This window comes from Salmo salar, chromosome ssa11, assembly GCF_905237065.1.
Source record: "Salmo salar chromosome ssa11, Ssal_v3.1, whole genome shotgun sequence".
In the NCBI taxonomy this organism is placed as follows: domain Eukaryota; kingdom Metazoa; phylum Chordata; class Actinopteri; order Salmoniformes; family Salmonidae; genus Salmo; species Salmo salar.
The window spans coordinates 74,725,617-74,751,495 of record NC_059452.1 but is presented as its reverse complement, the minus strand read 5'-3'; the positions used below and the strand labels follow the sequence as shown (position 1 = coordinate 74,751,495).

Below are 25,879 nucleotides of genomic sequence, written 5' to 3'. Positions count from 1 at the left end.
TGGGGATGAGGAAGGTAGATTGGATGGACTATTTACAGATGGACTATGTATAGCTGCAGCGATCGGTTATCTGCTCAGATAGCTGATGTTTAAAGTTAGTGAGGGAAATATAAGTCTCCAGCTTCAGCAATTTTTGCAATTCGTTCCAGTCACTGGCAGCAGAGAACTGGAAGGAAAGGAGGCCAAAGAGGTGTTGGCTTTGGGGATGACCAGTGAGACATACCTACTGGAGTGCGTGCTACGGGTGGGTGTTGTTATCGTGACAAGTGAACTGAGATAAGGCGGAGCGTTACCTAGCAGAGACTTATAGATGACCTGGAGCTAGTAGGTCTGGCGACGAATATGTAGCGAGGGCCAGCTGACTAGAGCATACAGGTCGCAGTGGTGGGTGGTATAAGGGGCTTTGGTAACAAAACGGATGGCCCTGTGATAGACTGCATCCAGTTTGCTGATTAGAGTATTGGAAGCTATTTTGTAGATGACATTGCCGAAGTCGAGGATCGGTAGGATAGTCAGTTTTACTAGGATAAGTTTGTTAGCGTGAGTGGAGGCTTTGTTGCGAAATAGAAAGCCGATTCTAGATTTGATTTTGGATTGGAGATGTTTGATATGAGTCTGGAAGGAGAGTATACAGTCTAGCCAGACACCTAGGTATTTGTAGTTGTCCACATATTCTAGGTCAGAACCGTCCAGAGTAGTGATGCTAGTCCGGCGATCGGATGTGGGCAGCGAATGGTTGAAAAGCATGCATTTGGTTTTACTAGTGTTTAAGAGCGGTTGGAGGCCACGGAAGGAGTGTTGTATGGCATTGAAGCTGGTTTGGAGGTTAGTTAAGACAGTGTCCAAAGAAGGGCCAGAAGTATACAGAATGGTGTCGTCTGCGTAGAGGTGGATCAGGGAATCACCTGCAGCAAGAGCGACATCGTTGATATATACAGAGAAGAGAGTCGGCCCGATAATTGCACCATGTGGTACCCGCATAGAGATTGCCAGAGGTCCGGACAACAGGCCCTCCGATTTGACACACTGAACTCTGTCTGCGAAGTAGTTGTTAAACCAGGTGAGGCAGTCATTTGAGAAACCAAGGCAATTGAGTCTGCCGATAAGAATACGGTGATTGACAGAGTCGAAAGCCTTGGCCAGGTCAATGAAGACGGCTGCACGGTACTGTCTTTTATCGATGGCGGTTATGATATCGTTTAGTACCTTGAGCGTGGCTGAGGTGCACCCGTGACCATCTCGGAAACCGGATTGCACAGCGGAGAAGGTACGGTGGGATTCGAAATGGTCAGTGATCTGTTTATTAACTTGGCTTTCGAAGACTAGAAAGGCAGGGCGGGATAGATATAGGTCTATAACAGTTTGGGTCTAGAGTGTCACCCCCTTTGAAGAGGGGGATGACCGCGGCAGCTTTCCAATCTTCAGGGATCTCGGACGATACGAAAGAGAAGTTGAACAGACTGGCAATAGGGGTTGCAACAATGGTGGCGGATAATTTTAGAAAGAGAGGGTCCAGATTGTCTAGCCCAGCTGAATTGTACGGGTCCAGGTTTTGCAGCTCTTTCAGAACATCTGCTATCTGGATTTGGTTGAAGGAGAAGCTGGGGAGGCTCGGGCAAGTAGCTGCGGGGGGTGCGGAGCTGTTGGCCGGAGTTGGGGTAGCCAGGAGGAAAGCATGGCCAGCCGTAGAGAAATGCTTATTAACATTTTCGCTTGTCATTGGATTTATCGGTGGTGAACTAAACTAAAACAATGATAACTATCCGAAACAACAGTATATAAGGCATATTGACATTTTAGAGAGACATAAAGCGAGGCATAAAGCAATCACAGGTGTTGATTGGGAGAGCTAGCTAAGACAACAACAGGTAAGACAACAACAGCTAATCAGCTAAGACAACAACAACAGGTAAAATGGTGATGAATGGGCAGAGAGGGTCGGTTAACTACACACAGAGGGCACAGCGGATGGAATTACATCTGCGGACCAGTTGTGGTGGTAAAAGGCTCCGGGCCAGATGGCAAAAAGGTATTGTAGTTGTAGTAATTTCGTTTGCTAGCCGGGAGATGCGCCTGGCTCGCGGCTAACTGGTGCTAGCTTCGGGGCAGGGGCATTAGCCACTCGGTAGCAGCTAGCTAGCAGCGATGATCCTATGCAAAGGCCCAGAGCTTACGGCAAGCATCCGGTGGAGTAGTGGATTCTAGCCGTGTTGGGGGAAGAGTCCGGGAGGCATCGGCTGAGTAGCTGGGTGATCAGAGTAGACCGGGAGGTGGGCCTGGCTCAGGGCTAGCTTCGGGGCTGGGTCACTCGGTGGCAGCTAGCTAGCTGTGATGATCAGGAGTAATGTTCCAGGGTTTACGGCAGGAATCTGGCATTGTAGTGGAGAAAAACAGTCGGAGGCTGGCAGGTATTATCCAGGCTAAAAAAATGGCTGGTGCCTGTGCAGAAGGTAAAGGCCGCTAGCAGTGGCTAACACTGACTAAATAGCTAGTAGCTAATAAGCTGGTTAGCTTCTGATGGCTAGCCTCTTATGGAGGTTCAGGCTATAAGGTAAAAAAAATGTTTATTGCTGATCCGTGTCACATTGAGTGAGGCGAGTTTCCAGATGGTATATTTAATTTAAAAATGGAAAAGAGATTGAAACATACAAAAAGTAAACGAGAGGACGACAAACCACGTCTGCACTATTACGCCATCTTGGACTTTTTTTTAAACTAAATTGAGCAAATATCATATTGAATCCAATACAATAGATTATCAGTATCCCCCCAGTGTCTTAACACGTTCGATACCAATGTATCTCAGAGAGCTTATTTGACGAGCCTCCATGAAATGAGCAGCCACAGGTTTTCTCTGGTCAAGAGTCCTGATATTACTCCTGTGTTCTTTATCCTTGTTTTCAGAGCACATTTTGTTTCTCCTACATACTGTAGCATAGACCACAAATACACCTGATCAGGTAAACCACATTTTGTGTGGAACACGTAATGATGCCCTGAATCTTAATGGAATTGCCCGTGATAGGTTGATTCAACATTGTGCATTTGTTTGTAAAGTTACACTGGGTACATTGACCACATCTGTAATTACCATCCGGCACATTGTCTACAGTAGGAAGGTGCTACGTCACCACCAGACTTCACCACTTGAGGCGCAATTGTGCACACCCACCATGCGTCATATCCATATCCCCGGATTTCTACCGCAGGCTCTGGACATTTACACCTGGATCTTGCAGCTAGCTAGGTGCTACCTGAGTGACTATTGGCAACGTAGGTCCCGGAGTTAACATAAATTATTCCGGACCTAGCCAGCTGAAGAGTTTCATCAGCCACTCCTGGGCTATTCCGGAGCTAGCCAGCTGAAGAGTTCCATCAGCCTCTCCTGGGCTACAATCACCTATCCGGACCCGTTTTACTGCCGATGCGGAGCCCCATCGGGCCTTCATGACTGGACCACCAACGTTATCTGCCCGCGGGAGTTATCTAACTGGCCCCTCCGTCGTGACGTAACCCGAATGCCCATCTGCGGCCCGCTAATCGTTAGCTGTCTCATCGGCTGCTATCTGAATAGGTCTATCGGACAATTTTCTTGGGCCACTATAACTAACTATTTTGCCCCCTACCACACGGAACCTCACTAATCTACAGACGGAATCGCACGAGGTGGCTAAAAACAGACCTCCCTCCATCTTCTACCAGCTTGCTACCTATGGCTCAGCTAGCTATCTAACTCTCACTGGACCCTTTGATCACTCGGCTAAGCATGCCTCTCCTTAATGTCAATATGACTTGTCCATTGCTGTTCTGGTTAGTGTTTATTGGCTTATTTCACTGTAGAACCACTAGCCCTGCTCATTATACCTTATCCAACCTCCCAGTTCCTCCACCCACACATGCTATGACATCTTCTGGTTTCAATGATGTTTCTAGAGACAATATCTCTCTCATCATCACTAAATGCCTAGGTTTACCTCCACTGTACTCATATCCTTCCATACCTTTGTCTGTACATTATACCATGTACATTATACCATTTTATCGCCCCCAGAAACCTGCTCCTTTTTCTCTCTATTCCGGACGTCACAGACGACCAATTCTTATACCTTTTAGCCGTACCCTTATCCTCATACTTCTCTCTTCCTTTGGTGATGTAGAGGTGAATCCAGGCCCTGCAGTGCCTAGCTCCACTCCTACTCCCCAGGCGCTCTCTTTTGATGACTTCTGTAACCGTAATAGCCTTGGTTTCATGCATGTTAACATTAGAAGCCTCCTCCCTAAGTTTGTTTTATTCACTGCTTTAGCACACTCTGCCAACTCGGATGTCCTAGCCGTGTCTGAATCCTGGCTTAGGAAGTCCACCAGTCTTGATCCCTAACTACAACGTTTTCAGACAAGATAGAACGGCCAAAGGGGGCGGTGTTGCAATCTACTGCAGAGATAGCCTGCAGAGTTCTGTCCTACTATCCAGGTCTGTACCCAAACAATTTGAACTTCTACTTTTAAAAATCCATCTCTCTAAAAACAAGTCTCTCACCGTTGCCGCCTGCTATAGACCACCCTTGGCCCCCAGCTGTGCTCTGGACACCATATGTGAACTGATTGCCCCCCATCTATCTTCAGAGCTCGTGCTACTAGGTGACCTAAACTGGGACATGCTTAACACCCCAGCCATCCTACAATCCAAGCTTGACGCCCTCAATCTCACACAAATTATTAATGAACCCACCAGGTACCACCCCAAAGCCATAAACACTGGCACCCTCATAGATATCATCCTAACCAATTTGTCCTCTAAATACACCTCTGCTGTTTTCAACCAAGATCTCAGAGATCACTGCCTCATTGCCTGCATCCGTAATGAGTCAGCGGTCAAACAACCTCCACTCATCACTGTCAAATGCTCCCTGAAACATTTCAGCGAGCAAGCCTTTCTAATCGACCTGGCCCTGGTATCCTGGAAGGATATTGACCTCATCCCGCCAGTAGAGGATGCCTGGTTATTTTTTTTAAATGCCTTCCTCACCATCTTAAATAAGCATGCCCCATTCAAGAAATTTAGAACCAGGAACAGATATAGCCCTTGGTTCTCTCCAGAACTGACTGCCCTTAACCAACACAAAAACATCCTATGGCGTTCTGCATTAGCATCTAACAGCCCCCGTGATATGGAACTTTTCAGGGAAGTTAGAAACCACTATACACAGGCAGTTAGAAAAGCTAAGGCTAGCTTTTTCAAGCAGAAATTTGCTTCCTGCAACACAAATTCAAAAAAGTTCTGGGACATTGTCAAGTCCATGGAGAATAAGAACACCTCCTCCCAACTGTCCACTGCACTGAGGATAGGAAACTCTGTCACCACCGATAAACCCACTATAATTGAGAATTTCAATAAGCATTTTCTACGGCTGGCCATGCTTTCCACCTGGCTACCCCTACTGCAGTCAACAGCACTGCACCCCCCACAGCTACTCGCCCAAGCCTTCCCCATTTTCTCTTTCTCCCAAATCCATTCAGCTGATGTTCTGAAAGAGCTGCAAAATCTGGACCCCTACAAATCAGCCGGGCTAGACAACCTGGACCCTTTCTTTCTAAAATTATCTGCCGAAATTATTGCAACCCCTATTACTAGCCTGTTCAACCTCTCTTTCGTGTCGTCTGAGATCCCCATAGATTGGAAAGCAGCTGCTGTCATCCCCCTCTTCAAAGGAGGGGATACTCTTGACCCAAATTGCTACAGACCTATATCCATCCTACCCTGCCTTTCTAAGGTCTTCGAAAGCCAAGTCAACAAACAGATTACCGACCATTTCGAATCCAACCGCACCTTCTCCGCTATGCAATCTGGTTTCAGAGCTGGTCATGGGTGCACCTCAACCACGCTCAAGGTCCTAAACAATATCGTGACCGCCATCGATAAGAAACAATACTGTGCTGCCGTTTTCATTGACCTGGCCAAAGCTTTCGACTCTGTCAATCATCACATCCTCATCAGCAGACTCAATAGCCTTGGTTTCTCTAATGATTGCATCGCCTGGTTCACCAACTACTTCTCTGATAGAGTTCAGTGTGTCAAATCGGAGGCCTGTTGTCCGGACCTCTGGCAGTCTCTATGGGGGTGACACAGGGTTCAATTCTTGGGCCAACTCTTTTCTCTGTATACATCAATGATGTCGCTCTTGCTGCTGGTGAGTCTCTGATCCACCTCTACGCAGACGACACCATTCTGTATACTTCTGGCCCTTCTTTGGACACTGTGTTAACAACCCTCCAGACGAGCTTCAATGCCATACAACTCTCCTTCCGTGGCCTCCAACTGCTCCTAAATACAAGTAAAACCAAATGCATGCTCTTCAACCGATCGCTGCCTGCACCTGCCCGTCCGTCCAGCATCACTACTCTGGACGGTTCTGACTTAGAATATGTGGACAACTACAAATACCTAGGTGTCTGGTTAGACTGTAAACTCTCTTTCCAGAGTCACATCAAACATCTCCAATCCAAAGTTAAATCAAGAATTGGCTTCCTATTTCACAACAAAGCATCCTTCATTCATGCTGCCAAATATACCCTAGTAAAACTGACCATCCTACCGATCCTCGACTTCGGCGATGTCATTTACAAAATAGCCTCCAATACCCTACTCAACAAACTGGATGCAGTCTATCACAGTGCCATCCGTTTTGTCACCAAAGCCCCATATACTACCCACCACTGCGACCTGTACGCTCTCGTTGGCTGGCCTTCGCTTCATAATCGTCGCCAAACCCCCTACTAGGTAAAGTCCCCCCTTATCTCCGCTCACTGGTCACCATAGCAGCACCCACCTGTAGCACGTGCTCCAGCAGGTATATCTCTCTGGTCACCCCCAAAGCCAATTCCTCCTTTGGCCGTCTCTCTTTCCAGTTCTCTGCTGCCAATGACTGGAACGAACTACAAAAATCTCTGAAACTGGAAACGCTTATCTACCTCACTAGCTTTAATCACCAGCTGTCAGAGCAGTTCACAGATCACTGCACCTGTACATAGCCCATCTATAATTTAGCCCAAACAACTACCTCTTCCCCTACTGTATTTATTTTATTTTGCTCCTTTGCACCCCATTATCTCTATTTCTACTTTGCACTTTCTTCTACTACAAATCTACCATTCCAGTGTTTTACTTGCTATATTGTATTTACTTTGCCACCATGGCCTTTTTTGCCTTTATCTCCCTTATCTCACCTCATTTGCTCACATCGTACATAGACTTATTTTTCTACTGTATTATTGACTGTATATTTGTTTTACTCCATGTGTAACTCTGTGTTGTTGTATGTTGTCGAACTGCTTTGCTTTATCTTGGCCAGGTCGCAATTGTAAATGAGAACTTGTTCTCAACTTGCCTACCTGGTTAAATAAAGGTGAAATAAATAAAATATGCGTAAAGGTCATGTGAGGTGAAATTGTGTATATTTTTGGATGTCAGCACAAGATCCATTGAAACGTAGTCAATAAAGCAGTGAATTGTGAGTTTAAACAGTGTGCGGGCCTTCCAGTATTTCATTTTCAACCACATAAAATATGCATTCAAGACAAACTGAAATACTATCAGAAACTTGTCGAATCGTTTTCACAGCTTTTCATTTCCTTTAAACCCGGTCCAACAGATGTCATTTGGAAATCTCCCTGGTCCCTTAATGTCCTCGCTCCGTGAGAAAAGCAGAAATAAAGAGAACTTTACCGATGTCAACTAGATTGTTGCCTTTATTCTGGTGAGCAAGGCTTTATTTACACTTTATGACTGGTTTTGTTTATGCCACATTAAAAGGTAAGCTAATGCATTTTAAAAGTTAAAGGACAAATCTTTACTATTAGGCCCATAGAGATCCTATTAAATGAATAGGGATTCTATATGTATTTCTAGGAACACCAAAAAAATTGTAAATCGCGTGCACACATAAGAGGTCCCCGTACCGGGAAGAAATTCAATTGACTTTTACCCCTTCTTATTCCCCTAGAATAGAAGCAACAACCCTACTACTGGGCTACTTAATCTAGACATTGAACACCTCCCTACCTAAGGGCTTTGTCTCAATGTAATTCTCTGTTTTTACTTTATTTGTTCGACTGCCGTAGCCTTGAGGCTAGCGGTAGCTCGTGCGAGAGAGAAGCCAGGACATGTTGGCTAAACGTTTGTCACGTCTTCAGCATAATCGCTTTGTGTTCACAAGGACAGAGCGTTTGCAGATAACCCGCTGTGCTCGCCGTGTGGGATTGCTGCCTTATCGAAATGGGTTTGGCCTTTTTTTTCTCTCTCTCTCTCTCTCTCTCTCTCTCTGACACACACGCCTGTGGTGATACTTTCAGGAAGCACAGTAAGATCTAAAAAGCAGTATATTTTGAACATTATGATGCGATACCGTACATTTGCACTATAAACGTGTCATGTGTCTATAGTGCATTACAGGTGTTGGACATCCTCATTAGATCAAACCAATGCTTGTATCAAGTTATATTGTCCCTATAAAGGTGCTATAACCATTCTAAGCCTGATGTACCCTTTCAAATTCACACTTCAAAATTGAATCCCATTTTCATATGGAGTTCACAGCCATTTGTTCTTCCCACTTAGTTTTGTTTTTCTCGCATACCGTCTCTACTCACTCTCTCTCTTTACATGTAGAGGTAAGCCAATACCGCTCACACAGTATTTATCGAACGAGCCTAACGCTACTTGCCGTTCTTGCATTGTAATAATTGAAAAAGACATTCACACATTCAGAGTGGTGGGGAGAGTGCTTTTTAATGGAGTGTTAAATGGTGCAATAGAAGGCACATAAATTGTGGCCATAAAGAGACTCGAGTAGAAATTAGAGGTCATATGATATCAAAGTAATTAAAAAAGGGCAAAGAAAGAATAAAGAAAAGAAAATTGTCGCATCCTCTTGGTTTCAGTTTCTTACTCATAGTGCAGTTCATAAAAGTTCCACAAATGTATTTATTTTACACTGAACACAAATATAAATGCAACATGTAAAGTCTTGGTTCCATGTCTCATGAGCTGAAATAAAAGAGCTCTGACATTTTCCATACGCACAAAAAGCTTATTTCTCAAGTTGTTTTTGTGCACAAATTTGTTTACATCCCTGTTAGTGAGCATTTCTCCTTTGCCAAGATAATCCATCCACCTGACAGGTGTGGCATATCAAGAAGCTGATTAAACAGCATAATCATTACACAGGTGTCCTGGGGGCAATAACGGGTAAATTTAGATCCTAAAGGGGTAAAAGATCGCATAATTTCGTTTTTTTTTATCCTTCTGAAATTTGGGACTTTGTCAAGCAACTAGTTACTGACAAAGAAAAACATGTAATTTACCATGATCTCTATGTTAAAATGGAGTAATGAGAAATAATCTCTCGTGTATACCAGTTGTACTGAAAATGTGGACTCAATATTATTAATGGAAACAGGATGCAGCTGAGCTCAATTTCGAGACACTCCCCAAATTTGATCGTGTCTCATCGCTGCAACTCCCCAACGGGCTCAGGAAAGACGAAGGTGGAGTCATGCGTCCTCCAAAACATGACCCGCCTAACCACGCTCCTTAACACCCGCCAGCTTAACCCGGAAGCCAGCCACACCAATGTGTCGGAGGAAACACCGTTCAACTGGCTACCGAAGTCAGCCTGCAGGCACCGGCCCGCCACAAGGAGTCACTAGGGCACCGTCATATAGGACTCCCGGCCACAGCCGGTTGTGGCACAGCCCGGAAATGATCCAGGGTCTGTAGTAACGTCTCTAGCACTGCAATGCAGTGCCTTAGACAGCTGCGTCACTCGGGAGGCCCAGATGTTTTTTAAATCCATTTTACAATAAGGCTGTAGCGTAACAAAATGTGTAAAAGGTCAAGGGGCCTGAATACTTTCTGAATGCAGCGTATATATACACTACCGTTCAAAGGTTTGGGGTCACTTAAAAATGTAGTTGTTTTTTAAAGAAAATCACATTTTTTGTCCATTAAAATAACATCAAATTGATCCGAAATACAGTGTAGATTGTTAATGTGGTAAATTACTATTGTAGCTGGAAACGGCAGCTATATCTATATAGGCGTACAGAGGCCCAATGGCACATTGTGTTAGCTAATCCAAGTTTATCATTTTAAAAGGCTAATTGATCATCAGAAAACCCTTTTGCAATTATGTTAGCACAGCTGAAAACTGTTGTCCTGATTGAAGAAGCAATACAACTGGCCTTCTTAAGACTAGTTGAGTATCTGGAGGATCAGCATTTGTGGGTTCGATTACAGGCTCAAAATGGCCAGAAAGAAATAACTTTCTTCTGAAACTCGTCAGTCTATTCTTGTTCTGAGAAATTAAGGCTATTTCATGCGAGAAATTGCCAAGAAATTGAAGATCTCGTACAACGCTGTGTACTACTCCCTTCACAGAACAGCGCAAACTGGCTCTCACCAGAATAGAAAGAGGAGTGGAGGCCTCGGTGCACAACTGAGCAAGAGGACAAGTACATTAGACTGTCTAGTTTGAGAAATAGACACCTCACAAGTCCTCAACTGGCAGCTTCATTAAATAGTACCCGCAAAACACCAGTCTCGATGTCAACAGTGAATAGGCGTCTCCGGGATGCTGGCCTTCTAGACAGCTGGGCCGTTAGTGCTACAGTATATCACCGCGTTTCTCAATCCATTCCTCTACTGCAGCACCTTGAGCATTTTCAGGTAAAAGACAAATGATCCTATTGATCTCACATATGGCCTATTTTTTTTTACTTTTGCTTTGATCTAGATATAGCATGAAATTATTGAAGATGTACAGTAAAATAACTACTGTGAAAATGACTTGGAGACAGCTAATATTACATAATTCTGGAAGCCAAGATAGAAACGTTTATCTTGTTCAGTCATGAAAATTTCCCCACAAAGTACACCAGGCAGTCTGATTTGCACTGGACCATGACATGAATACAGGCTTTATTTGAGCGTGAGCACAGGTTGTCTCACTCATCTATTAAAATAGATAATTTCCCAGTGTGTTGAAAGTCAATCAGCACCTGTCTTTGTTTCATCGCCCAATGAAATAGTTCTTTGCCATCTTCTCCGCTATCAAAGTGCGAGGGTTCTTATGTTCCATCTGGCGGAAAAGTGATACCTCAGATCATCTCCAAAGTGTCTCTGTTGCAGGTGTGTCTTCACAGATAATCTGTAAAGCTTCAGCTGCAAATTAACCATGAGAGTGAGGCGTCTGGCTTATTAGCCACACCTAACACAACACTGAGAGCACTCCATGAGAGCCTGTTCATGGCCTCTGTGGAGGCTGCAGTGCATTTAAAGGAACAGTGTGAATCCATATTCAAGGCTGGAAAGAAAATTTAAGCTGAGGCCTTGGGTCTTTCAAACAAAACGTAGTACTTCTAAACATGGGAGCCCACCGAAAAATTGCAATGAGACATGAAATAGAAGACTCAATGCACCGCTTGCACAATAGGCACTGGGTGAGGAGTTTGTTTTGGAAGTGGGCAAAGGACAAATAACTTAGATTAAGTGTTATGAGTACTCTGATAAAGGCTATAACCCCACTTTCTCAGAAGACTATAGGCTTATAGTTGTGGCACAAAGGATGAGTGGGTTAGAGAAACACTACAACCACCACATGTTAAGTGCATCCTTTGTAAATCATGTCTTTGTTCAAAGTCAATGACACATTTCAATGGATGCTTTACTTTGATTCCAAATCACACTTTATTGTCTGTACATATTCAGCAGTAAAGGATCAAGCTTATTTTTTAAATCGGGTCCAAACGCTAATGATAAGCAGATAGCCCAAATAAGTTGTTTCACAAGTATAGCTAATAGGACAGGATACTCCAATTACCAGACCCACTCCAGTCAATTATGGTTGTCAGGACCCGCCTAGCATCTACTTGAAAGAGTTCCCCGACCAACCAATGGAGGAAAAGTTTTTTTAAAGACTTCAATCACACTTTCATCTTTCCTTCATGGGAAAATAATTACTTAATCACAGACCAGATCACCATGCTATTCAGTTATCCACTAGTAGACAATGTTGCTTCATGTTGATTAGCCTAACCAAAGCAAACTGTCTGCAATGCATTGTGTAAATTTCATACGGCACTTTGGGCGGTACCATGCTTTATGACGATAAGCAATCTATGCAATCTATGCTATCTGTAGAGATGTTCTAACTAAACTCTAAGTGCAATTTCAACTCCCCTAAAATATGCACGCAATAACACACTGTTATAACTGAGTGTTGACGGGAATAACCGCACACCTCCGGTGATGTGAGAAGCTAGTGGTTTGTTTACCTCTTTAAATATAGATCTTGTTGCCTATGGACAATGTATACCTTCAAGTTAACCAACATTATTTATTTTGATAGGCCTATCTACCAGAGGTTTGTTTAAACCAACAATGTTCTCAGACTGACAGAAAGAGTCACTCACATCCACTCAAAGGCCCCTTCTAGGGGTATACAGTCTTTCCACATCCATTTGGAAGGAACTGGTGTTTATCACAACAGGGTGCACGCATTAAGGTCCTGCCAAACAGCTTTGACAAGGCTGTGTTACCAACTTCCTCGTTTCCTTATTTTTAAAATAATTTTTTCACCTGCTTTTGCTGTTAGAAATCAGATAAAATGGAACATTAACAAATGTGTTTTCTGATGTAATTTTCCTGCTGAGTCTGAAAGGACTGCCAGGCTGAAAACCCACAGAAAGAGTTTGACATTGACCAGAGGGAGTGAGAGGAAGATGTGCAGGGGAGAGTGGTAGACGCAGAGGTGGGGTGGGAGCCTTTCAAAAACACATGTCAAATTTGTATTCATATTTTCACAGGTTCATACCACCTTTTCACATGTGAGGAGAACAACATGTTTTCACCTATTGTGAATTGCAGTTTAACGGGAAATGTGCAGTTTCACATATTAAAGCGTTCACATGTGAAAATCGGATATGTAGTTTCACATGTGAAAAACATTGACATGTGAAATCTAATTTTCACATGGGAAAGTGAGATTTTCACATTTTTAACATGTGAAATCGCTAATAATGTTATTCTCCTCACATGTGAAAAGATGGTGTTATGTTGCAGTAGCAATGTTTCCACCGGTGGAATTAGGGTGACCACATCTAAAAAGCCCAAATTTGTCAGTGCTTGAATCCATAGGGCAGTCTATGGATTTGAGGGTGGTTACATTTCTCCAGCCCCATCCCTTAGCTTTTTACCGAAACTGGCAGGGAGAATGTTTGTGGATGTTTCAATTAAAGATTGCTGCTTTAAACACCTTTAATAGAGTAATTGTGTTATATGATGCAATCCTTTAGTGAGTCAGTTCGTTTTGTGCCATTAATGTCAAGCAAAAAGTTGAGAACAAAATTCTTAGTATTGCAAAAAAATACATTTTTGGGGGTGTACTTTTCCCCCTATTTCGTGAGATATCCAATTGGTAGTTACAGTCTTGTTTCATCCACCCTACGGACTTGGGTGAGGCGAAGGTCGAGAGCCATGAATCCTCCAAAACACCACCCTGCCAAGCCGCACTGCTTCTTGACACACTGTTTGCTTAACCCGGAAGCCAGCCACACCAACGTGTCGGACGAAACTTGCAGGGGCCCGGCCACCACAAGGAGGGACAAGGAAATGGGACAAGGAAATCCAAGCCGGCCAAACCCTCCCCTAACCAATTGTGTGCCGCCTCATGGGTCTCCCGGTTACGGCGGGCTGTAACACAGTCTGGGATTAAACCCAGGTCTATAGTGATGCCTCAAGCACTGCGAAGCAGTGCCTTAGACTGCTGCACCACTCGAGAGGACAAAATAGTGATATTCAAAGCAAAACATCAACCCAAAATATTGTAAGGAAATAATTTTGAGATTTCACGTGAAAGTTTTTAACATGTGAAACTGCAAATGTCAAATGTGAAACTGCAATTAATCTAATCTTAAGTGAAAACATTTTATTCTCCTCACATGTGAAAAGGTGGTGTTAAACTCTAAATTGAATACATGTGAAAATATGGTTTCACGTGTAAAATGTATGCTCAATATGTGAAAACGGCTATTGCAAATTTGCCATGTTTTTTTTGTAATGGAGATGCCTGCAGTATGTCGTTCTGACAGCAGCTTGCCGTCTCTGGCCCTATCCTCAGCGGCAGGCTAGAAGCGATGTTTACAGCACCAGTTACGCCTCACTTGAGCAACGTTGTCAAGCACTTAACCCCACCTAACAGGCTGACCTCCGATGAGGACCCTGGGAAATAAACTATTGAATCTTCACTGAATAGGGTAATTGTGCCTGAGAAGTCAACTCACATTGATTTACATGTAATACAGATGCGGTAGGTTCTCTATGGCATTTAGGTTCTCTGTGGCGTTGTTGTTTTTGTTGCTGCTATAGGAAATTGTATACATCTCTAGGCTAATGTTGAACATTTCACATTATCATAGCTATTCAATGTCAATCCACTCTGTGGAGCATTAGTCCATGAAGCGGATGGGAGATGTTTGAGATGTGAGAGAGGCTGACGACGTATTGTATTCTGCACAATAATGTGTACTACTGTATATACCAATTACCTCTGTATATACCAATGCTCAATCAAAGTGGTATGTTAACACATAATCATGTAATAGATGGTGTGCCTAGTAGGTGTGCCCAAGGGCTAGCGGATACATACACACACACACACGTATATAGACATGCGCTAGTGATGCTCGGATAAGCTGTTTGTTCACCCACACACGCCCACAATTGTTAATAACCCATCCGCAACCGCCCGATTATATGTGATGAAGTGAAAATCTGAGGATGGCACCTGACCATAACCCGCAAATATAGAAAATGCGCAGTAGGCTACAGTCAGAGACAGCAGAATGATTTTTTTGCCTCATTTAGATATGTTTCTGCTTATAATTTCAGATATTTTGTCAGGCTATTTGTTAGTCAACTTGTCTATAATTAGATAAATGCAGCTTCTCTTCTGTCATTATGTGTTCCCCTAGAAGACTAAAGAAACCCTTGCTCGCCAGAATACATTAATAAATCGATAGAATGAATGCTTTAATCTAGTTGATATCAGTAAAGTTTTCTACATTTCTACTTGTTTTGCAGAGCAAATGTGTTTAGGGAGAGGAGAGAAAATTCAATAACAAAAACAAACGTGAAATTTTCTGCACAAAATTGCCAACTGACATTAGTTTGACCAGTTGTAAGGAAATACAAAAATGGTGAAATCGACCCAACATGTTTCTGATAAGACTTCAGTTCAGCTTGGATGCATATTTTATGTGGTTGAAATACTATCTGCTTTTATGATGCTAATAAAGATAGCACCTATACAGACCATCCATAGCTGCCAGTAGCGGTGCATGGATAAAAGCACTGGGGAAGCCAAGACAGAAAAAAAGCATATTATAACCTATGTGTTGTGATAATTGTGTTGTTTGCTCTATAACCTGTTAGTTCATATAACTTGCCACTGTGCTATATAGGCCTAAGGCAGAGACAATAAGAGAGACAGTGGCAGAATAAATTTGACCACGCCTTTGTTTCATCCCAAAACCAGGGGAGTAACCTCTATCCGGTGAAGTCCAAAAAGCATATTGCTTGTTACAAACAGTTAAATGACCTACAGCACGGTCAAGCAAGTTAATGTTTCCGACATTTTCGTACTACTGAACAACTATTGATTTAGAACCACGGAGAGTTTCCACAAGTCGCAAAGAAAACAGGAGCTGCCTCCACTATTCCAGCACTATTTCAACATTTCAACATCATTAAATCAATCATGCTTAGTCTAATACAGTCACAATCAATGTATGCTAAATATGATGTGGCTGTCCATGGTTCTGATTTATGTGTGTGTGTGTGTGTGTGTGTGTGTGTGTGTGTGTGTGTGTGTGTGTGTGTGTGTGTGTGTGTGTGTGTGTGTGTGTGTGTGTGTGTGTGTGTGTGTGTGTGTGTGTGCGAGCGTGCATCCGTGCTTCTACATCTGCATTGCTTTCTGTTTGGTGTTTTAGGCTGGGTTTCTGTACAGCACTTTGTGACATCGGCTGATGTTAAAAGGGCTTTATAAATACATTTGATTGATTGATTGAATTAAAAACATGTTGAAATGCCAATATCTTCCTCCTCCTCTCTTTCATGTTGACAAAACGGTATATGACTCTGTCATACAGTACACGCTTTTAGCTTTTTGTTGTCCTAGGCTACCTGACTAAAATTATTGCTCGCTAGCCTAACTTCCTTTCATGGGCAACGATGAGCCAGCTAGTTAACATTAGCTCACTAGCTACATATTGAACTTCCATTCTCTCAGGCCAGGGGCACAATGTATGAATTTATGGTTAGATCAGAACCTCTGTTATAATCATTGGCCAGTACAGAGAAGTACGTAAAACCCCAAATATGAATCTCTATCTCCATCCATGGCTAATTTAGGAAAGGGACAATTTTTTCTAGCAAGATAGCCACCGGAGGACGATGTCAATGACGTTTCACTTTTGATGTGATGTGATTGGTGTGAAGACAAATCCAAACTGGCTTCCCTTGACTCTTTTTTTTTGGTGCACCAGGACCATTCATCTTTGAGCTCACTCAGTTTAGCTTAATGATGATTGGCTATTATTTTATACATTTTTCATCAAGGGAGGACAAATGTTCGCTACACATAAAGAGACTGAGGGGCACTTTTTCACTCGCTCTGATGCTTTCTCTGGTGAGATATTCAGCCTCTTACGAATTGAAGGAAAATTATGAATCACAGAGAGACAAAAGATAAATTATTGTATATGTTTTTTTCTTTTGTTCTTGGTCAATGTTTTGTCAAAACGTGACTTCCCTTTGCATCCATGATTACACGCAGCTGCTAACTGCGGATTCGCATTCTCTCAAGATGCTGAAAAAATATGTATCATATTTCTCCACTCCTGTTCCCGAGTGTATCATTTTACTGCAAGAAATGCTTAATTCTGACAGTTGGCTACAGTTCCCTTGAAGTGCTATAGGCCTATTTGAAGTATCCATATTGTGACTGTCGAATTTGTAGCCTATAGCTCCTCAGAATCATCAGTCTGTCACCGCCTCTGCCTCTGCGGAGGAAGGTGGCGGCATTATGCTTCACTTTTCTGTCCCTTCTCTTTATTTTATTTTTCTTTATTTTATTTCACTTCCTTCTTTTCTTCCTTTGTCAAGAAACAAAATCATACATAGACATACACCAATGGACTCTTTACTTTCAACTCTCCATTTCGCAGCTTTCTCTTATTGAACTTTTTCTGCAAGTTCCCAAAAGCATTTGGTGATTGGTGTGGTGCGCGTACTCTTAGGCCTTGAAGACCTAAAGTTTAGGCTTACAGACTAATGACAGATAGCCTAAAAATAATAAAGGAAACACCTCAATGTAGCCTATATATAGATATTCCACAATAATTATACGTGTATGGTTTTTATAATGCATTGCTTTCTCTTTATTCAACCCACCTGCACACGATATTTAATGACCTTAAAAGCCCACCCCGCGCGAGTTATGAGTCAACCCGCGCTAGTGTCTCTCTCTCTCTCTCTCTCTCTATCTCTCTCTCTCTCTCTCTCTCTCGTTCTCTGCCCCAAAGCTGAGAGCTATTGGCTTGCACGCCTTAATTATTTCACTCTCTCTCACACACAGTTTTCCCGACCGCCGACACACAGACACCGCGCTCCATCTGTCTGTATTGTGAAGCAGAGATGCAGTCGCTGTTCGCCATCCTCGGCGACAGACTGGCCCTGTGTAAACGTTATCAGTGCAGGGTAACCTGTTACTGGTGACAGTCCACGACGACAAATGTATGAGACCCTCGCGCAGCATACCCGGGTCAGATTGGGAGGAAGACGACCGGCGCAGTGATGGGACAGTTTTCGGGGGTATGCGACCGGAGTTTGGTCATCCTCTTGTTTCTCGGTTTGCAGTTCCCGGCCACGGCGGCACGAGGTAAGAACAGTTCAGAATGTGTGATTTTCGTTTTTGCCAGAACAGCTGTGTGTTGTGCAAGTGCAGGAATTTGCACTTGCACTATAGGCTAGTCAGGGTGTGTTCTATGGTATCCAATCGCACAAACTAACTGTACTATGCTAAACTTTGTCAATATTATTTTGGTATTATAAACATATTTTAAATGTTTCCCCTTCTTACGTCAACGTCCGCAATTATAGAACACCTATCGTATGCAAAATAGTTATAGGCTACAAATAATGTATCATATCTGACCCTAGGCTAATTATCTTAGAAAAAAGGGTGATTTGCTGTCCCCATAGAACCCTTTTTGGTTCCAGTTAGAACCCTTTTTGTTTCCATGTAGAACCCTCTGTAGAAACGGTTCTACATGGAACCCAAAAGGGTTCATCCTGTAACCAAAAAGGGTTCTTAAGGGTTCTAGATAGCAAATTTGTTTAAGAGTGTGGGGAGTAAGACAATAATGCAGTGTATTCTGTCGGCCCACAACGCAGAAGGCAGACGCGAAAATAAATCATACAACAATATTCAAGACTGGTTGTTGGTCATGATCCAAATGTTTCTCAGCGATAGACGCCTTTTGGCTTTTGAATTAAAACACATTGATTGTGCACCGCGGAGAACCGCTCGGCCAGTTCTTCCATGCGTTGACATGTGTTGCTGTGATGGTCTCTCCGGGAGAATGATGGGTTCACATCCCAAAACACTGCTCTTCGACATAATGCATAGTCGCTAGTGACAGCTCAGACATATTGGCTTGAGTTACACTTGTGCTGTTGGGTGGCAGGTAGCCTAGTGGTTAGCGCGTTGGTCCACTAAACAAAAGGTTGCTGGATCGAATCCTCGAGCTGACAAGGTAATAAAAAAAAAACCTGTCGTTCTCCGTCGGTACAAGGCAGTTAACCCGCTATGTTGTTGTAAATAAGAGTTTGTTCTTAACTGACTTGTCTCCTTAGATAAATTGTATTTTCTTTTTTAAACAACACCTCGTTGGATAATTAAATCATGTGTTACAATACTATTCAGGTAGTTAGGCTGTTAGGCACGATTCAACTCCTGCTCATGCTCCCCCCCATCACATGCTCCCCTCCCTAACTTGACCTCTTAACTCATAGCCTATCATGTCTTACGGTCATTTGCAAGTCAATTACCAAATTAGCCATAAGGATTTTATTATTGCATATGGAAATAAACTGAACCTGAGTAATATAAATATTAGATTAGGGCTCTATTCAGCTTCAGAGGTTTAGCTTTTTGAGGCTGATAGTGTGAGGTATTCTACGTGTATTGGGAGACGGAAGTTCATTAATAAGGAATTGGACCCATCTCCATCCTTTTAAGCTTGTAAATAACCCTTGTCGTTTTCATTCTTCCCCCCTCTGTCGTTTTTCTCCTCATTCTTACTCTCTTGGCACCAGAAGCTTCAGAAACCTAATGCATTTTGTTGTTCTACATCCCACTAGAGGACATTGATATCTCCAGACCATTGATAATCTGATCAGAACCTATGTATGCTCACCCAGCCTTGGGTGATAATATCCTAATGCCGGTTTCCGACCATGTGATATTCTGTTATGTGTACTTATTTCATGATCCACTATATCAGAGACACAATTGCGACATAGCCTGCAGGTGTATAGTAAATGGAGTGATCTGAGTATTGGGGTTGAGGAAAGAAAAGAGAGACACAGACACACAGCACCAGCGGCAGGATTGACAGTGCCGTTTGATGTTTCAGTTGCGACTCTCGCCATCTGATATGGAGAGAGAAAGAGAGAGAGGGGGGGGGGGAGAAAGAGAGGGGCAGGGAGATAGAGATATGAATAAAGGGCTACGGAGAGGAGTCATCTGTGGGAGAACCCATGTTTTATTTATCCCAAATATGTCATCCCGTCTCTCCAGCCACCTCTTTGATTTAACTGACATTTAACATGAGAGGAATTCATGAACTCAATATGGAGAGGATGCATGGGATTATCCAGGATTTTTTTCTTCTCCTTTTTTTGAGAATGTCAAATGAAATCAAATTATATTTGCCACTTGCACCGAATACTATTGGTGTAGATAATGATAAGAGTAAGAATAAAGAACAGAGTAGCAGCAGCATATGATGAGGGTGAAAGTGTGTGTGTGTGTGTGTGTGTGTGTGTGTAGTGTATGTGAATCTGTGTGGGTTCTGTGTGTCAGTGTAGTTTGTGTAAGTGAGTGCCTGTGTATATAATGTGTATACCTGGGGTCTCCAACCTTTTCTAGCATGAGAGCTACTTTTAATGGCACAATCTGCTCATGAATTTTTTTCCTAGCTTTCAAATTGGCACTCTTTGTATTTTCCCAAATTCCTCCCTCTGTTTTATTTTTCCTGGTTTAGGATTCTGTCCTAACAACACAGTCAAACACCCAAGCTAACTGGCAAACATTGACTAGCTTGCTAGCTACTTCCAGACACAAATGAGAGAACAGCTCACTGAACATTTTACTCGCCATAGCTAGGCTGTTTATATATTATCTAGAGCATTGGTGACTGTAACTGTGCTGCCGGGAATATTTACGCTTTTTTGCCAATGTTTACTGACACCGGCCATATTCAATGGGGGTTGAGCGTTTGTAAATTCGTCAGTTATTCTGCGCTCTAGCACACTCAGACAAGAGTGCTCTGAAATTGCAGTACATAGCCAGAGCGAATTTACCAGCCAGGTCTATCAACAGTTGTCACAGTGACATTATATTGAAATGGTTACTTGCATAGTGGTGTCTTTTGTTAAGATATGTAGTTAGCTAGCTAGGTAAACAATTAACCATAATCCTTGCTCGTTACTACCCTGCATTAGGCTATAACTAGCAAAGAAAATGGCTCTGAGATACGAATAATAAGATCATACACGCAACGTTAGCTAGCGAGCCAGCCAGCTAACGTTAGCTAGCTAGCTAACATTACACTTTAACTTGAAATAAAATAACTTTCTGTCAAAATTAGAAACGCGTAATATCTGAAAATGTAGCTAGCTAGAATATCTTACCCATTGTCACGTGTGCTCCCTCTCCGGCCTCTAGGTCACCAGGCTGCTCATTATGGTGCACACCTGTCACCATCGTTACGCACATCGGCATGTCGTCAGACTCACCTGGACTACATTTTTATTTAACCTTTATTTAACCAGGTAGGCAAGTTGAGAACAAGTTCTATTTTACAATTGCGACCTGGCCAAGATAAAGCAAGCAGTTTGACACATACAACAACACAGCTACACATGGAGTAAAACAAACATACAGTCAATAACACAGTAGAAAAATAAGTCTATATACAAAGTGAGCAAATGGAGGTGAGATAAGGGAGGTAAAGGCAAAAAATGCCATGGTGGCGAAGTAAATACAATATAGCAAGTAAAACACTGGAATGGTAGATTTGCAGTGGAAGAAAGTGCAAAGTAGAAATAGCAATAATGGGGTACAAAGGAGCAAAATAAATAAATAAATACAGTAGGGGAAGAGGTAGTTGTTTGGGCTAAATTATAGATGGGCTATGTGCAGGTGCAGTAATCTGTGAGCTGCTTAAAGCTAGTGAGGGTGATAAGTGTTTCCAGTTTTAGGGATTTTTGTAGTTCGTTCCAGTCATTGGCAGCAGAGAACTGGAAGGAGAGATGGCTGAAGGAAGAATTGGCTTTGGGGGTGACCAGAGAGATATACCTGCTGGAGCGCGTGCTACAGGTGGGTGCTGCTATGGTGACCAGTGAGCTGAGATAAAGGGGAACTTTACCTAGCAGGTTCTTGTAGATGACCTGGAGCCAGTGGGTTTGGAGACGAGTATGAAGCGAGGGCTAGCCAACGAGAGCGTACAGGTCGCAGTGGTGGGTAGTATATGGGGCTTTGGTGACAAAACGGATGGCACTGTGATAGACTGCATCCAATTTATTGAGTAGGGTATTGGAGGCCATTTTGTAAATGACATCGCCGAAGTCAAGGATCGGTAGGATGGTCAGTTTTACGAGGGTATGTTTGGCAGAATGAGTGAGCTGCTTTGTTGCGAAATAGGAAGCCAATTCTAGATTTAACTTTGGATTGGAGATGTTTGATGTGAGTCTGGAAGGAGAGTTTACAGTCTAACCAGACACCTAGGTATTTGTAGTTGTCCACATATTCTAAGTCAGAACCGTCCAGAGTAGTGATGCTGGACGGACGGGCAGGTGCAGGCAGCGATCGGTTGAAGAGCATGCATTTAGTTTTACTTGTATTTAAGAGCAGTTGGAGGCCACGGAAGGAGAGTTGTATGGCATTGAAGCTCGTCTGGAGGGTAGTTAACACAGTGTCCAAAGAAGGGCCAGAAGTATACAGAATGGTGTCGTCTGCGTAGAGGTGGATCAGAGACTCACCAGCAGCAAGAGCGACATTATTGATGAATACAGAGAAAAGAGTCGGCCCAAGAATTGAACCCTGTGGCACCCCCATAGAGACTGCTAGAGGCCCGGACAACATGCCCTCCGATTTGACACACTGAACTCTATCAGAGAAGTAGTTGGTGAACCAGGCGAGGCAATCATTTGAGAAACCAAGGCTATTGAGTCTGCCGATGAGGATGTGGTGATTGACAGAGTCGAAAGCCTTGGCCAGGTCAATGAATACGGCTGCACAGTATTGTTTCTTATCGATGGCGGTTAAGATATCGTTTAGTACCTTGAGCATGGCTGAGGTGCACCCATGATCAGCTCTGAAACCAGATTGCATAGCGGAGAAGGTGCAGTGGGATTCGATATGGTCGGTAATCTGTTTGTTGACTTGGCTTTCGAAGACTTTAGAGAGGCAGGGTAGGATAGATATAGGTCTGTAGCAGTTTGGGTCAAGAGTGTCCCCCCCCTTTGAAGAGGGGGATGACCACAGCTTCTTTCCAATCTTTGGTAATCTCAGACGACACGAAAGAGAGGTTAAAAAGGCTAGTAATAGGGGTTGCAACAATTTTGACAGATAATTTTAGAAAGAAAGGGTCCAGATTGTCTAGCCCGGCTGATTTGTAGGGGTCCAGATTTTGCAGCTCTTTCAGAACATCAGCTGACTGGATTTGGGAGAAGGAAAAATGAGGAAGGCTTGGGAGAGTTGCTGTGGGGGGTGCAGTGCTGTTGACCGGGGTAGGGGTAGCCAGGTTAAAAAGCATGGCCGGCCGTAGTAAAATGCTTATTGAAATTCTCAATTATAGTGGATTTATCGGTGGTGACAGAGTTTCCGATCCTTAGTGCAGTGGGCAGCTGGGAGGAGGTGCTCTTATTCTCCAAGGACTTTACAGTCTCCCAGAACATTTTTGAGTTTGTGTTGCAGGAAGCAAATTTCTTCTTGAAAAAGCTAGCCTTGGCTTTTCTAACTTCCTGTGTATATTGGTTTCTAATTTCCCTATATATGTAATTCCCGTTGGTTCCTTCCCTAGGCGTCATTGTTTCTGTGTCATGTCTGTGCGTTGTTCGTTTTTCTTGTTTTGTATTTAGTTGCATTTATTTATTAAAACACTCACTTCCTGAACTTGCTTCCTGACTCTCAGCGCACTCATTACTCCCATTTACATCATGGATGGACGCTTGTCCCTCACGGATGGCATGATTGCCCTGCGTTTAGATGTAATCCGGAGACAGGTGTTTTCTCCATCTCCTTAGCTGTCATACTCTAATTCCACTGAATTCAAAACTCGGTCCTCCAGAAAGTGGAGAGCACCACTTACAGTGGCTTGCGAAAGTATTCACCCCCCTTGGCATTTTTCCTATTTTGTTGCCTTACAACCTGGACTTAAAATAGATTTTTGGGGGGTTTGTATCATTTTATTTACACAACACTTTCAAGATGCAAAATACTTTTTATAGTGAAACAAAAATGAAATAACACAAAAAACTGAAAACTTGAGCGTGCATAATACTTTTAAAACTGCTCCAGCTCCTTCAAGTTGGATGGGTTCCGCTGGGGTACAGCAATCTTTAAGTAATACCACAGATTCTCAATTGGATTGAGGTCTGGGCTTTGACTTGGCCATTCCAAGACATTTAAATGTTTCCCCTTAAACCACTTGAGTGTTGCTTTGGCAGTATGCTTAGGGTCATTGTCCTGCTGGAAGGTGAACCTCCGTCCCAGTCTCAAATCTCTGGAAGACTAAAACAGGTTTCCCTCAAGAATTTCCCTGTCTTTAGCGCCATCCATCATTCCTTCAATTTCGACCAGTTTCCCAGTCCCTGCCAATGAAAAACATGGGGGGGATGTTGTTCTCAGGGTGATGAGAGGTGTTGGGTTTGTGCCAGACATAGTGTTTTCCTTGATGGCCAAAAAGCTCAATTTTAGTCTCTTCTGACAGAGTACCTTCTTCCATATGTTTGGGGGAGTCTCCTACATGCCTTTTGGCGAACACCAAACATGTTTAATTATTTTTTTCTTTAAGCAATGGCTTTTTTCTGGCCACTCTTCCATAAAGCCCAGCTCTGTGGAGTGTACGGCTTAAAGTGGTCCTATGGACAGATACTCCAATCGCCGCTGTGGAGCTTTGCAGCTCCTTCAGGGTTATCTTTGGTCTCTTTGTTGCCTCTCTGATTAATGCACTCCTTGCCTGGTCTGTGAGTTTTGGTGGCTGGCCCTCTCTTGGCAGGTATGTTGTGGTGCCATATTCTTTCCATTTTTTAATAATGGATTTAATGGTGCTCAGTGGGATGTTCAATGTTTCTGATATTTTTTTATAACCCAACCCTGATCTGTACTTCTCCACAACTTTGTCCCTGACCTGTTTGGAGAGCTCCTTGGTCTTCATGGTGCCACTTGCTTGGTGGTGCCCCTTGCTTAGTAGTGTTGCAGACTCTGGGGCCTTTCGGAACAGGTGTATATATACTGAGATCATGTGACACTTAGATTGCACACATGTGGATTTTATTTAACTAATTATGTGACTTCTTAAGGTAATTGGTTGCACCAGATTTGATTTAGGGGCTTCATAGCAAAGGGGGTGAATACATATGCACGCACTACTTTTCCGTTTTAAATTTTGTAAATGTTTTGAAACAAGTTATTTTTTCTTTTCGCTTTACCAATTTGGACTATTTTGTATGTCCATTTCATGAAATCCAAATAAAAATAAATTTAAATCACAGGTTGTAATGCAACAAAATAGGAAAAATGCCAAGGGGGATTAATACTTTTGCAAGGGAATGTACACAATCCATGTCTCAATTACCTCAAGGCTTAAAAATCCTTCTTTGACCTGTCTCCTCCCCTTCGTTCTACACAGATTGAAGTGGATTTAACATCAATAAGGGATTGTAGCTTTCACCTGGATTCACCTGGTTAGTATATGTCATGGAAAGAGCGGGTGTTCCTAATGTTTTGTACACTCAGTGTATGTTGCATGAATTCATAATGGGAATACAATGAAATCGAAAAATTATTTAATTCCTACTCTTACAATTTCACACATTTTCAACATATACTGTATTTACCCCATTCTATTTTTGACAAGCAGTTCCCTTATTCCACCACTTGGCACTGCTGTTGTCTCCTCTTCACGACTGTGCAGTTGTGTGTGGACCATGTTAAGACTTAGTGATGTGGACGCTAAGGAACTTGAAGCTCTTGACCTGCTCCACTACAGCCCTGTTGATGTGGATGGGGACGTGCTCTCCCCTTTCTCCTATAGTCGTCGATCAGCTCCTTGGTCTTACTGACGTTTAGGGAGAGGTTGTTGTCCTGGCACCACACCGCCAAGTCTCTGACCTCCTCCCTGTAGGCTGTTTCATCGCCGTTGGTGATTAGGCCTACCACCATCTTGTCATCAGCAAACTTGATGATGGTGTTGGAGTTGTGTGTGGCGACGCAGTTGTGGGTGAACATGGAGTACAGGAGGGGACTAAGCACAC

General features: G+C 43.0%; 1 protein-coding gene across 3 annotated transcripts in view; it reads left to right on the top strand.

Annotated features, from left to right (window-relative positions):
- The first annotated feature begins 17,649 nt into the window (after positions 1 to 17,649).
- LOC106563138 (netrin receptor UNC5D) overlaps positions 17,650 to 25,879 on the top strand; it is a 339,367-nt gene continuing 331,137 nt past the window's right edge. For all 3 annotated transcript variants that reach the window (XM_014128394.2, XM_014128393.2, XM_014128391.2), the window contains exon 1: positions 17,650 to 17,993. In XM_014128394.2, coding sequence (XP_013983869.1) covers positions 17,909 to 17,993 — 85 coding nt within the window. In that variant the 5' untranslated portion in view covers positions 17,650 to 17,908. The remainder of the gene's footprint in view (positions 17,994 to 25,879) is intronic.